This window comes from Oryzias latipes, chromosome 6 (genome assembly GCF_002234675.1).
Source record: "Oryzias latipes chromosome 6, ASM223467v1".
Classification (NCBI taxonomy): Eukaryota; Metazoa; Chordata; class Actinopteri; order Beloniformes; family Adrianichthyidae; genus Oryzias; species Oryzias latipes.
The window spans coordinates 14,667,631-14,682,629 of record NC_019864.2 but is presented as its reverse complement, the minus strand read 5'-3'; the positions used below and the strand labels follow the sequence as shown (position 1 = coordinate 14,682,629).

The following is a 14,999-nucleotide window of genomic DNA, read 5'->3' as shown; positions in this document are numbered from 1 at the left end:
GCTACAATTTATAGTCACTACAGTTTTCACAGCTGACAATTTAAATGATGCAAGCTTTTCTTTTTGCATCCATTCCTGTATCAAAGGTTTGCATATTTAGCTTATTTTTCTATTAATGATCCAATTAAAATGCTGTATAGAAAGACTCATGACTCAAGACAGGGGTGAAAGAAAAGAAAATATATATATTTTTTTAAATCAAGATTTCATTAAGATCCAGATTTTTATGTAGAACTTTATCATGATCATTTTTAAATCAATACATCTTCAGAACATGCTAAATTGACCTTTCAGGAGCCAAGCCACTAGAGACACCAGTTAAGCTATGAAGCATGTCTGTGGGAGAAGGCTAGAGTGCCCACACATGTACGAGGAGAACATCCGTGGCCCACATAAAAAGTTCCCAGCTGAGATTTGAAGAAGGACCTTCTTGCTGTGAGGCGAGTGTCAACTACTACGCCATGTGCAGCCCACCCCATTTCTATTGATAACTATTGAGTTTATGCATATAGGATATTACAGATTAACATTATCACATTAACATTATCATTTATTAACATTCTTAATACTTTTCGGAGATATGGGTGCTATCTGAATTGAGATGTGTTGATCTGGTTTTACTGGATGTGCATCAAATCTGAAATAAAAATATTAAACATTAACCAATAAATCACAGTATAAAAAAATTGTCAATGTTCAAACAGAAGTATTTAACGAATATCAATTTATTTCCTTTTTCGTTTTTTGTTCTTTGATATCAAGTAAAGAAAATAGATGAATAGAAAATGTGATTTCAATTTCAGTTATGTTGCATTAACAGTGATATTTTGGTAAATGGCAGAACAAAAATGAGGTCAAACAATCAAATAATAAAACAATAGTGTTCTTTATTTCAAAATGATTAAGTAATTACATAATTGTTTTATTGAGGTACAATATACCTAATATACATAAAAACACATGGCTATCACTCAAAACTTTGACAAAAATGTTTTATATACAAAGTATGCCAGATGCCGAATTACACGAGATTGGCCCAACAGATAAATATATATGTTTTTTTCCTGTTATCGTGTTCTTTAAATGTATTAAAATTAGTAACCAGTATCATATTCGGTATATATTACAACAGAGAGGTAGGAGGATGAAAGTCTTTCTGCCTCCCATCTTTTGCCTCCCCTGGAAAATTGCCTCTCTCCAAAAATAACCTGCCCTGCAGACCTTTGAACATTTTACAAGGCTACCCATTTGAGGCCTGTAGCTGTGACGGAAATGGAATGACATTTTTCATGAACTCCATAATTACCATGCTAGTCAAGACAGAGCAGCACTGGAAGTTTGGGGTATACAATCTGATTTAGGAGACTCGCATCTAATTAAACACTGAAAAAGAAAAAAAAGAGCTACCTACTACTTATCAAGAGGGCAGGAGACCTCACCCATGTTTTAAATTCTCTCCATCAGAACTGCATACCCACACTCAGTCTGACATCAGGAAAATTCTGTCCAAAGAGCCTTTTCCAAATTCATGGATGTAGATTACTGTAAATAAATGATCTGATTTTTGTTTGATCTGAAGATAAATGACTAAAACACATTCCCATTTTTTGTCAACTAAGATCTGAGAGACTCAGATTAAGTTAGGGAGGGATTCTATATCTGATAAAGCACTAAATCTGAGCTGTGGCATCTTTCTGACTGATTTAGGAGGACTCAGAGGTAGAACATGAATAGACTTCACTGAAAGAAAATGTGAAAAGAATTTTTGTCTATTTTCTAATTGTACACAAATTGAAGGCTGTACAAATGAGCTTTGATTTCAGGAGATACACTTGAGCTGCGTCAATTGATTTTTCGTGTGCAGCAGCTTTTTCTCTGTAAATGGACAGAGGTTGCTACAAAGGTTTGTGCTGTTTGTGTTACTGCGTTTGGGATTAAAGTGGAGGAAAGGTGAAAAGAAATACTGAACGAGTTCCCTGTTTGCTACACGTGAAAGCCATATAATAGCAAATACTTTTATTTACATATGTACAAAAGGTAGGGTACAGTGTTGAAGACTGTTCTTGAAAGAAGTTTTAAGGCAAGACTGAGGTCATGATACACTTGAAAAAAAAAAAAGAACCAGCTACATCACTAGAATGGTAACAGCTCAGGTTTGTTCTGTGACCTGTTGGTCACACTGGCTTTATTGTAAAGGTCAGTCAAGTGAAAGGTTCACCATTACAAATACTTAGTCTCTATTATATTTATTTAAATATTATGAGAAGATACAGATTTTTGAAAATTGTTTTTGAAAAACGTTGCTCTAAAATTCTGTGCAGTTCTTGTTACTTTTTTTGGGATAACTAAAAGTGGAGGAAATCTGAAAAGAAATACTGAACGAGTTCCCTGACTTTACTGCAAAGGTCAGTCAAATTAAAGCCTCACCATCACAAATACCTTGTCTTTATTACATTTATTAAAATATTATGAGAACATATTTATTTGGGAAAATTTCTTTTGAAAGAAGTTGCCCTGAAAATTGGACACTGAAATGTTTACAGTAGATTGAGCAGATGTCCACATTTGATGAGCAAACAGATCCTAAGGGTTCATGGTTGGCATTCAGCATTTCTTCTGATGCAGCATGTATTTTCTATCAAGCACATTCATTTTAACCACGATGATGCCTTTACACCTATCAATAAATGAAAGCACAGGTAAGAAACCAACATCAAAATTCAACTTTGTTTTTTTTTTTAAATCACTGAACACAGAGTAGGGAATTCCTGTAGCTGTACATGAATAATATTGTCAGAAGTACGACAGCACTCAGCACTGTACATGTTGAATCAGACCAACTGAGACACAAAGGCATCACCGACTAACTGCTAGCTCTGTGCAAAAGAGCACAGCACAATAAGGAATGTGTGCCATCAGGGGATTAACCTTAAAGCCCAGATGGAGAATAGCATAATGTCACTATGAAGGTTTCCCATTCTTGATATAGAGTCTGCAATGTGACACTCATTTAATAAATACAGAGGATTATGTTAGGTTCTTATGGAGGGGGCCGGGGCTTTACTGGCAATGCTACGCTCCGAACCCTATTCAACATCGATCCAAACCTTCTCATCATATTTGTGCTCATTCTTCAAACATCCCCATCTTTAAGGGATCACACAGTCCGCTCAGACCTTCTTCGCTTTACGTCCCAGGTGGTAGTAGTAAGCCATCGTGACCGCCAAGAAAAGAACCCGACTGAGGAGCAGGAGAATGGCCGTGTTGGGCAGGATGCCGATTTCCATTAGGGTGATGGATGTCACTGAAGAACAAGAATACTTCAACATTTAGGCAGAGGGTGCAGCAGGTGATTTTAAAATGCATTGCTATTATCAAATAAAAAAATCTTTAAGGATTGGTTTAACGTGCCCATGTGCAATAATATGTCATTAAAACTGCAACTCCTTTATTGTTTGCATTCAGCATACTTTAATGCACAGCTTAACTACACCACTGTCTCATTCAAGCAATTTTTGTGCAACTCTGTACTTTTATCCAACAGTAAAGGAGGATAAAATAGAATATCCAGAAACTCTGCAGCTCATAGTTTCACTTTTCATTTTCTAATGTCTTAAAAACATAAACATAAATTTCTGCAGATACTTTAGGTAACAATTTAAATGTAAGTAACAGTAAGCAGAAGAAAATAACTTTGAAATAACACATTTCAAAATAAGTTTTTAAATGTATTTACATTTTGGAACCCAACATTTATTTTAGCGTTAAGCTGAAAACCGTAATACGGTTCAAGTTGTTCAAACTGCAACTCCCCAAACTAGACACAAGAGGGCATCATCAACGCACAAATAAGTAACAAAATGGATTGTAACCATCTGACTGTTATTGTGAGATAAAACTGGAGCAGTGAAGGTAGTGATCGTCATGACAGGAAACAAAACCAAACAAAACTGTATCCCATTTGTGCACTATTTACCCAGAAACTGAATGGCAAAGTAGCAGGCTTCACTGAGCAGAGTCCACTGGATGATGACCTTTTCAGCTGTGTAGAAACCGTTCCACATAATAAGGGCAAGGCCTGGAGAGGAATATGATTAAAAGGATTTCATAGGTTAAAGGTTCGGAGGCATGGGAATGAAAAAATATGTCAAAACATGATCCATTTATGGCAGAAACTAAAAAAAAAAAGATGTTGGCAGGTGCAAGAAACGTCCTTTATACTGCAAATACATGCCAAAGCTACTATGTTTTAAAATCATACATTTTGATGAGAGCTCATACTCAATTTATTCCCTTGCTACCCATCCTGAGGTCCATTTTTTAACTCTCCCTGACACAAACGATGGAGGCTATGGAAACAAGAAGGGATGGGCAGAGAAGGTGGGAGGGCTGATGGACTGCATCCTCTCCCTGCCAGGATCCATCTGTGTGGCAGATGAGCCCCCATCCCTCACCCCTGCTCCTGCACCTCGTCTTGTAAGACATCACCCTCTCTCTTTGCTAATCCCTACAGCTCTGCTGACATTTGTGATAATGAAGCCAAACCTTCGAAGAGCATTATGAAGCTTAAAGCCGAGTCAGCCATGTCCTCCCGTGAAGTGTCAGGTTTAGGGGTTTCTACTTTGAAGAAACAAGCAGTAATCCAAAAATTTTCATCAGTTCGGATTTCCCTTGGCTGATGAATTAGGTAGGAATCTTTAAGATTGCAGGACTCAAAAATTGAAAGGCTGACACTCTGACACATCTGATTGAGGGTAAAAACATAACCTTTTTGCATATTCATAACTTAAAGACCCACTCCAATCATCTTTTGATCTATTATAAAATCATTATTATTATTCCATTTTTAGCCACATTAAAAAAAACTGTCATTTTCTAACAAATCTAATAATTTTTCCAGAGCGGCAGTAATTCATTTATAAATTTGCCTCAGTTGTGGCCATGGACGTTGGTGCAGAACAACCCCACCTCCTTTCCTATCACATGTTGTAGAGCAGGAAGCCTGGGGCCCACCCAGCCCATTTTCTGTTCAAATTAAGCTCTCTTTCCAACAGTTTTTTTTAATCTGCTCTTGATTCACAATTTGAATAAAGAAGTACTCAGAAATGCAACTTTAAGCTTAATTTTCTTTCTATACACTGGGGCAAACAAAGTATTTATTTAAGTAATTGTGCAAGTTCCCCCACCTAAAAGAATGAGAGGCCTGTAATTTTTCATCATAGATATACCTCAAGTAAGAGAGATAAAAATTAGAAAGAAAATCCAGAAAATCACATTGTCTAATTTTTAGAGAATTAATTTGTAAATTATAGTGGAACATACAAATTTGATCATCTACAAACAAGCAAGATTTCTGGCTCTCACAGACCTGTAACTTCTGTTAGAGGATCCTCTGTTCTCAGCTCATGTCCTGTATTAATGGCACCTGTTTGAACTGGCCAGCTATACAAAACACACCTGTCCACAACCTCAAGCAGCCACACTCCAAACTCCACTGTGGCCGAGACCAAAGAGCTGTCTAAGGACACCGGAAACAAAATTGTTGATCTGTACCAGGGTGGGAAGACTGAATCTGCAATAGGTAAACAGCTTGGGGTGAAGAAATCAACTGCGGGAGTGATTATTAGGAAATGGAAGACATACAAGACCACCGATAATCTACCTCGATCTGGTGCTCCCGCAAGATCTCATCTACAACAATGAGCAAAAATCCAAGGACCACATGGGTGAATGACCTGCAGGGATCTGGGACCAAAGTAAGAAAGGCTACCATCAGTAACACGCTTCGCCACCAGGGACTCAAATCCTGTGGTGCCTGACATGTCCCCCTGCTAAAACCAGTACATGTGAAGGCCAGTCTAAAGTAAAGATAGCCTTTGGATGATCCAAAAGAGGATTGGGTGGATGTCCTATGGTCACATGAAACCAAAATAGAACTTTTTGGAAAGAACTCTACTCATCACTTATCATCAAGGAAAGAATGAATGGGGGCATGTATAGTCAGATTTTGAGTGAAAACCTCCTTCCATCAGTAGGGACATTAAATATGAAACGTGGCTGAGTCTTTCAGCATGACAACAATCGCAAACACACTCCCAGGTAATGAAGGAGTGGCTTTGTAAGAAGCCTTTCAAGGTCCTGTAGTGGCCTAAGCTAGTCTCCAGATCTCAACCCCATAAAAAAAATCTTTGGAGAGAGTTGAAAGTCTGTGTTGCCCAGCGACAGCCCCAATGCATCACTGCTCTAGAGGAGATCTGCATGGAGGAATGGGCCAGAATACCTGCAACAGTTTAAGAAAACCTTGTGAAGACTTACAGAAAACATTTGACTGCTGTCACTGCCAACAAAGGTTATATAACAAAGTATTGAGTTGAACTTTTGTTATTGACCAAATACTTATTTTCCACCTTAATTTACAAATAAATTCTTTAAAAATCAGACAATGTGATTTTCTCATTTTTTCTCTCACAGCTGAGCTAAACCTGTGATGAAAATTACAGGCCTGTCATATTTTTAAAAGGGAGAACTTGTACAATTGGTGGCTGACTAAATACTTTTTTTTTGCCCCACTGTATATCCTCCATCAAAAGAAAAATGTCACAACAAAACCCCCCAGAAAAATATTCATTGGAGGGGGCTTTTAAAAGATTTGGCCTCATCCTAGTTTTCCAATTTCCTCTAAAAACCTGGAAGAATGTATTAGTCTGACATCTAGTCTTTACATAGCAAAAACACGCATGTAAATCATCTGACATATACCTCTTCCCCCCCATTTCTCTTCTTTAAGTTTTCTGAAAGGGACATGTGGGGCGGAAGAGCATACATCCAATTTAGCTTCTAAATAATGCAGAACAATAAGGAGGGAATACCAAGCTTTATGTATTTACTAAGCTTTAAGGATACAAGCTGTAAATTGTAATAGAGTGTAGAACGTTTTCTCCATGGAGTTCCCAGCCGACAAACACACATAAACAAGTCTGTCCTGCCATCCCCCATTGAATTCCCACCAGATTTGGATCTGATAAAAAATAAGCCAACAGAAACTGAGGCAACAAGAGAATTAGCTGTCAGATTTCTGGAGAATCCACTTCTGTGCCAACATTTCCCCTTGCAGTTCTCAGTCAATTTTCCAAACTCTATCAGATTAGAACAGCCTCTGTTTGTGACAGGAGAGAGTTTAAAAGGAGAAAGAGAGCTCTTTATACCATCTCTCAATGAGTGTGCGCACACAAGTTTTTATGACCGTATTAAAAGCCTGAATCACAACAAAACACGTGCAGCTCAGCTGTGAATTTTTTTTCTCTCTTTTTTTTTAAATACATATGAAGACACCGAGTATCAACATGGTCTACTGACTGAAGCCATGCACCACAGGGCCATGAATTGCTTTTTGAGCGATTTATGTGAGTGTCCTTCCCCAGACGTACTCAGCAGTGCTCCTCCATAGAGACGAACGGAGATGCTGGTCGTGGAGAGCTCCTCCTCAAAAACAACCTCATATAGCTGGTTGGGCAACACCAGTGCCTGTGTGGGGAAACAAAAGCACAACACAGCTCTGTCATATCAGTACAGCAGCATTCTGTCCTCCAGAGAGGCTTCCGGTTTACACAGAAACACTGTGTGTGCACAGAAACACTGGGGACTTTGAGAATTTAGATGTTATGACTGACAAAGACAGAGCTGTCTCTCCAGATGACTACGGGTGATAAGCTGGAGTGGAATCCTGCTGTAATCCTGCATTCTCTAATGGCAAATAATATTAAATGCACAAAAAAGAAATATGAAGTGGGATTTTAAAGCATACACTTACCATCAGAGCCATTACTGTGAAACCGACAGCTGAGATGAGGATCCACACTCTAAAAAGGAGAAATTACACTACGTGCCACATCATACAGCAAACTTGCTAGAAATTATACACAGATGACCTTACTGGGTTGTCCGTGTTAACAAAGAGCTGTCCTGATGTGCTGTCAGTGTGCAGCTGAAACCTCACCTCAGCCCAACAGGCTCTCGCACCGCAAACTTCATCTCGTTCCCGAGCATCTGGCTGATCTGTCAGCAAACAGAGCAAGAGGGGAGACAAAAAGGAACCTGGGTTATGAGATGGTCAATGCTGACATGTTTATCAGACGAGAACCGTAAAGAAAACAGCCATCACCCCCAAATATAAACCATGCTGAAGGGGATTTAAGAAAAACAAAACAAAACTCCTTATTAGAAAGAAGCCCATCAAGTGAAGCATGAGACAGGAAAAGAGGCTGACTAATATGTTAATTAAAGACTTTGCTCGTCCTCGTCTCCCTAATGACCTCCTGACGGTTCTGAGTGTTTGTCAAAATAAGACATTTCACAGAACGCAAGCTGAATATGCAACTAATGTCAATATACCAGAGGAAGAGTATGTCTTCAGTAACTTACCCCCCCCCCACACACACACACAGCACTCAAATACTATTTTTAAAACCTGAAAAAGCTTAATGAACAAAAGAGAAAAGAACTTAAAGAATGGTTGGAGCAGTTTGTCACCAGCTGTTCAAATGAAAAAGCTTTTTTTAAATTTCTTTTACAATATTAGAAAATACACACAAAACTGCATTTCAACTATAAAACAAGCAGTTAAAATAAATGTTTTTTTCATTCTGGATCTTGACAATGAAGTTATGAACAGAGGGATTAAAGAACAATGTCTTTTGAAATGAAAATTTAAATAGAAAAAAAAGAAAAGCTAGAATTCCTATTCTGACATTGGAAATATTTTTTGAGAAAAAAAATTAAAGGTTCAATTCCTTTTATTTTTATTTACTTGCACTCCTTCACCCACCTTAACGCAAAAAACGAGAAAAAAAATTCCAATCTTTGCCAGAGATTATTTTCAGGAAGTAAAATGTCACAGGCAAAGTTTCATCACTTCCTGGTAAGAGAAGTTCACAGGAAACCAGAATCTGTCATGGAGAACTTTCCTGATTGATTTCCCAAAGAATGTCTTGAAAAACATTTAAACTCATTTGATTGAGGCAACAAAATTATTCTATAAACAATATTTTCCCCAGGGAACATAAACTTACTGGAAAAAAATATAACCTCAAATGATTTACTACAACTACTTAAACCAGTAAAAAAATAAAGTCTGGTTTATTTTGGTCAAACCTTTCAGGCAGAAGCAGCTCCCTAAAATCCGTGTCCATGATACACACTGCTTACAATAAACATCAAAGAGAAGATCTACCTCTAAACGGCAGCTTAATACTTTATATGGGACATACCAATGACAAAGAAAAATATCAGTAATAAGGATGAGCATAAATCCAGTGCACTGAAAGGTTTATGACACCAGCAGCTAATTTTGATGCGTTCGCAGTCAGTGTTACCTTAACCTTCACTCCCCCATGCTTCATTAAAGAGACTTCAAAGTATTAAAAAAGAAAATGTGAGAACGGTGAGAACATTTTATATGAATGAAATATAAAGAAAAAATCTTTTAGACTTATAAACATTCATCTATTCTTGATTGTTTAAGCTTCTTGTTGAATATTTCCAAAAAGAGAATCCTTGAGGGGAAAAGGAGAAGTTGAACCCTAGATTGACTGTCACTCCCCACACTGAAGCTGAAGTACTTGTTTATGAATCCTTCTGCAGCAGCTGTGATCACATGCTCAGGTGAATCAGCCTTCCTTTACCATGGTTCCAGGGGCTGTTTTTGACAGGAACACATAAATATTCATGGCTAGCATGACAAATGCTCGCTGGGAACTGAACGTTAACTGATGCCACAGGCTTGATTTGGCTCTGAAGGAAAAACAGGAAAAGATTCAGCGCATGCACAATGACATTTTTAGACAGAAAAAAATCATGGAAAGTCAGCAACAGACATTGAGAAAGATGCATTTGTTTGTGCTGCCAAGCAGAAAAAAATGCTCTGGATATTCAGCATTTCTGTCAGCTTGTGACAAAAATACTCCGTTTTAGTGGCAACCTTGACCTCGGATGACCCAGACGTTTAGATGGCGACTTAAATGATCCGGTTAACCAGGACTGACCTGTGACCTGCACATGAATATTATATAATTTTGTATTCCCACTTTAGTTTAACACATTAAATGCTTAAGTAACTGGTAAAAATCCAAACCCTTAAATTGTCAACTTAGAAATACACGAACAAGCTATGACTGTATGATAAAAATGTTTTTATCCTTTTTTCCAGACTTAAACAAAAGAGATATTTTTGAAATGTTTTTTGTCTTTTAATGGAAAAATTGAGAAAGTGCATCCTGCAGAGCAGCAGAGCAGCAGTGTAAAACGCTCCTCTGAGCCTCCCTTAGGGTTAGTGCCGGTGCAAAACCCATGCAGGGAAAGTCAAGCAGGTCCTAGCTTTAGCTTATGTGCTGAAAGACAAATGAAAGGAGCGCGTCATAGAAACCTTACAGTGACAGACAGCAGTTCTCACAAGCAGAATTATGATGTCATTAAATGCGGTTTATTAAACATTCGATCCATTTCCTCCAAGTCCCTCTTAGTCAACGAGTTAATTACTGATAACAATCTTAGTCTTTTAGCCTTAACAGAAACTTGGCTCCATCAGGATGACTATGTTAGATTGAATGAAGCAACCCCCCCCACTTATGCTAACTATCAGAAATCCAGGATTTCAGGGAAAGGAGGTGGTTTGGCAGTAATATCACAGTCTAGCTTACTTCTCAGCCCTAAAGTTAAAAATGCTTATAATTCATTTGAAAGCATCATATTGTCTTTAAGTCACCCAAACAGGAAAACTCGAAAACCTGTTTTACTCATAATTATTTATCGCCCCCCCGGCCCATATTCAGAATTTTTAACTGAGTTTTCCGACTTCCTATCGACTATTGTCTTAGATTCTGATCAAATTATAATATTAGGGGATTTTAATATTCATGTTGATGACCCCAGTGACTGCCTAGGAAAGGCTTTTGCAGCTTTATTAGATGATGTTGGTTTCACCCAAAGTGTGAATGAACCCACTCACTGTCATAAGCACACCCTGGACCTTGTTCTAACCCATGGGATAGAGATCAGCCAGCTGAGTGTCCTTCCTCTTAACCCCATCATTTCTGATCACTTTCTGATTACCTTCCAGCTTACACTGGAACATCCTTCTGCCCCAGTGAATAAGAAACAGCTTAGAAGAATCTTAACTGACCGTTCTGTGTCTGATTTTAAACACACAGTTCAGCCAGTACTTAGTGATATTCTGAGAAAATACTCTGAGACCAGCTCCCATAGTATCAGTCCTAGTATAAATGACCACTTTGTTAATGATGCCTTACAAGCCCTCAGGAGTACACTCGATGTTGTTTCCCCCTTGAAACCTAAGTTCGTCAGACAAAACCGAGTAGCACCGTGGTTTAACGCTGAAACTCGTTCTCTTAAACGAGAAACCCGTAAGTTGGAAAGAGAATGGCGCCGCTCCGGTTCAGAGCAGTCTCTGGATATCTGGAAACATAGCCTATTAAATTATAAAAAAGCTCTGCGTAGAGCTAGAAGCCAGTACTATTCAACCTTAATATCAGAGAATGGAAACAATCCAAGATTTCTTTTTAGCACTATAGCTAAATTAACTCGCAGTCAGAGCTCAGTAGAACCACATGTTCCTGTTTCTCTCAGCTCTGATGATTTTCTTACATTTTTCGATAGTAAAATCTCAAATATTAGACATAAGTTAAATCAAGTTATTCCTACTATCAGCCCAGAACAGGCTGAAGCGGTAGAAATGGAGGCATCCATAGAAACCTCTGTAACATTAGACTGCTTCACTGCTGTGGATCAAGCGGAAATAACATCAATTATTACGTCCTCCAAATCCTCAACGTGTCTGTTAGACCCAATTCCCACTAGACTTTTTAAAGAAACTTTTCCCCTAATTAATGATCCCATATTAACAATGATAAATGCCTCTCTGGAAACGGGTTACGTGCCACAGTCTTTTAAATATGCAGTTGTTAAACCTCTTCTGAAAAAGCCCAGTTTGGATCCTAGCATCTTGGCCAACTATAGACCGATATCAAACCTGCCCTTTATTTCTAAAATCCTAGAAAGAGTTGTAGTTAAGCAGCTTTACTGCCACCTACAGGACAACAGCCACTTTGAAGACTTTCAGTCGGGGTTTAGACCTCACCACAGTACGGAAACTGCACTAGTTAGAGTCTCTAATGACTTGTTATTGGCCTCAGAAAAGGGACTACTTTCTATTCTGGTCCTGTTGGACCTCAGTGCTGCCTTTGACACTATCGACCACGGTATTTTACTCCATAGATTAGAGCAGGACATAGGGATCAGAGGATCTGCTCTCCAGTGGTTTAAATCCTATCTGTCTGATAGGTATCAGTTCGTTAATGTAAATGGCCATTCCTCTCAGTGCACTCGAGTCAACTATGGAGTCCCACAGGGCTCAGTCTTGGGACCGATCCTGTTTACGCTTTATATGTTACCCCTAGGAAACATAATCAGGAAACACAGCATTAATTTTCATTGTTATGCCGACGATACGCAGTTGTATTTATCCATGAAGCCTGACCAGAATGACCAGATAGAGAAACTGAACGCCTGCATCAGTGACATCAAGACCTGGATGACAATTAATTACCTCCTCTTGAACCCAGAAAAAACTGAGGTCATTATACTTGGTCCTAAAAACCTCAGAGATGCTCTGTCTGCTCAGATAGTCTCCCTGGATGGTATAAGTATAGCCCCCAATTCCACAGTTAGAAACCTTGGGGTTTTACTTGACCAGGATTTATCATTTAAGGCTCATATATCTCAGGCGTGTAGAACTGCCTTTTTTCACCTGCGGAATATTGCTAAGATCAGAAATATACTTTCTAAGAGTGATGCTGAAAAACTCATCCATGCATTTGTTACGTCGAGGCTGGATTACTGTAACTCCTTGTTAGCAGCGTGTCCTAAGAGTTCCTTAAGAAGTCTCCAGCTTGTTCAGAACGCAGCTGCTAGATTGTTAGCTGGAACCAGCAGAAGAGATCACATCACTCCTGTGTTAGTTTCGCTCCATTGGCTCCCAGTTGATTCTAGAATTAAGTTCAAGATCCTCCTGTTAACCTATAAGGCCTTACATGGAATGGCCCCGTCCTATATTAAGGACCTCATAGTCCCTTACCAACCAATCAGAACACTTCGCTCGCAAAATGCAGGACTGCTTGTGGTTCCTAGAATTGGTAAAAGTACGGTTGGAGGTAGAGCGTTTAGCCACCAAGCCCCTGTCTTATGGAATAAACTCCCAGCTCATATAAGAGAGGCCGACTCAGTTTCTACATTCAAAGCTAGACTGAAAACATTCCTCTTTGGACAGGCTTATTGTCAGACTAGTTAGTATTCAGAGATTATTTAACTTAATGTTAGTTTGTTTAAATTAAACTTAATAATAACTATTTCTTTTAAAAGGCTGCTAGAAGTTGAAGCTGGGGTAACTATGGTACACTGGGGTTCTGTCCTCTTTCCTTTTTTACTTCTACCCTTCCTCTCCTCTATTCTTGATCATAATTTATCATTTAGTTCTCCATGCCTCTGTTTGGTGCAGTGCGATTCATGTATTGTCCCTCTTTTCCTCTCCCCTCCTGGGGAGTGGGAGTGCTTCCAGACTCCAGTTGGCTCATCCGTGCTCCAGTTCCTGACCGTTTACCTCGCCTTTGCTCCTGCTCCTACACCTGGCTGTGGATCCTGCCTCTGGCTCATCTCCGGCTCGTCTCTGCTCTGTACCTGACCGAGTACCTCGTCTCTGCTCCTGCTCCTACACCTGGCTGTGGTTCCTGTCTCCGGCTCGACTCGCGCCTTTGACTGTCCCGATAACCACGGCTGGATGAAGCTCGTCTGCTGGACTTTTATATATGTAGTTGTAGATTTAGATAAGTTAATTCTTCTCTAAGATTTCTGGTAAATCGCCTGTCCGTCCTGGGGGAGGATCCCTCCTTCATGTGGGCACCCCTGAGGTTTCTTCGTTTTTTCCGGAATCCGGTTTTTTTGGGAGTTTTTCCTTACCGCGAAGGGGGGTCTAAGGGCAGGGATGCCAGTATAGCTTAGTCAGTTTGTTAGTTCATTTTAGTATTTTTCTATTGAACTCTTTGTATTCGTGATCCTTTTGATTTCATGTTTTACTTCGAAGCCCATCGAGACGACTGTTGTTGTGATTTTGGGCTATACAAATAAAATTGAATTGAATTGAATTGAATTGAATTGAATTGAATCCTGTTTAAATGGAAATAATCAGCTGTGTTCACACCAGAAGGTGAAAGTTGATATAGTCCGGACTGAAACAAAAACGCAGTCACAAAAGAGGCCATAGTAGCGCTCAGCATGCCTGCTCTGAAGCACGACTTCATTCACAAACACAGTTTCCCCCAGCAGATCCTGTAAATCCATCAGGTCTTATTTAATTTAGCTAACGTACTGGAGATCGGGGTTTTAGCCTGCAGCTTTACCAAATTGTTTCCCACGGCTAATGTTTGCTGAAACCCATATTTTTATGTGGGGTTCTGTTGGTGATGATGCTTTTTAGGGGGCTGTGGCTTAGAGTTGAAAACAGCGAGCATAAATCAATTCTGCTGTTTCTGATAATGGAACAGACATATTAGCTGGCGGGGAAAACTGATTTATGATTAATTCATGGCATTAGGAAACAAGATATTTTGTGTTAGCTCTGGAGACTGAAAATTATATCACATTGACAGAACAACTGAAATAAGACTAACTTTAGGAACGTTGACTGCCTTATATATATAAGGCCATATTCTAGGTTAATAATATTTAAGACTTTAAGAACCCACTGACACTCTGGTTGGATACATTTCCACCTACATTAACTGAAGAAAACAAGTTGATGAAACCTCAATTATCTAAGTTACAAAAAAAACCTGACAGCACATCTGAGGCTGAAAGACAGAGTCTGACAAGCATATGTGCAGCAAAGCTGCAGAGGGTGGAAACAGGGAGTTTTCCCCTCAACTTGGAGATAT

The 14,999-nt window shown here is 39.0% G+C and overlaps 1 protein-coding gene across 3 annotated transcripts in view; it reads right to left on the bottom strand.

Annotated features, from left to right (window-relative positions):
- Positions 1–867: 867 nt before the first annotated feature.
- Positions 868–14,999, bottom strand: part of tp53i11 (tumor protein p53 inducible protein 11) — a 57,437-nt gene continuing 43,305 nt past the window's right edge. For 2 of the 3 annotated variants that reach the window (XM_020703927.2, XM_023955704.1), the window contains 5 exons: positions 7,997–8,055; positions 7,811–7,859; positions 7,428–7,524; positions 3,977–4,078; positions 3,056–3,304 (listed from right to left, as the gene is read on the bottom strand). In XM_020703927.2, coding sequence (XP_020559586.1) covers positions 3,171–3,304; positions 3,977–4,078; positions 7,428–7,524; positions 7,811–7,859; positions 7,997–8,055 — 441 coding nt within the window. In that variant the 3' untranslated portion in view covers positions 3,056–3,170. Of the gene's footprint in view, positions 3,305–3,976; positions 4,079–7,427; positions 7,525–7,810; positions 7,860–7,996; positions 8,056–14,999 lie in introns of all 3 variants that reach the window. The other variant, XM_004069551.4, reaches the window with a different exon arrangement.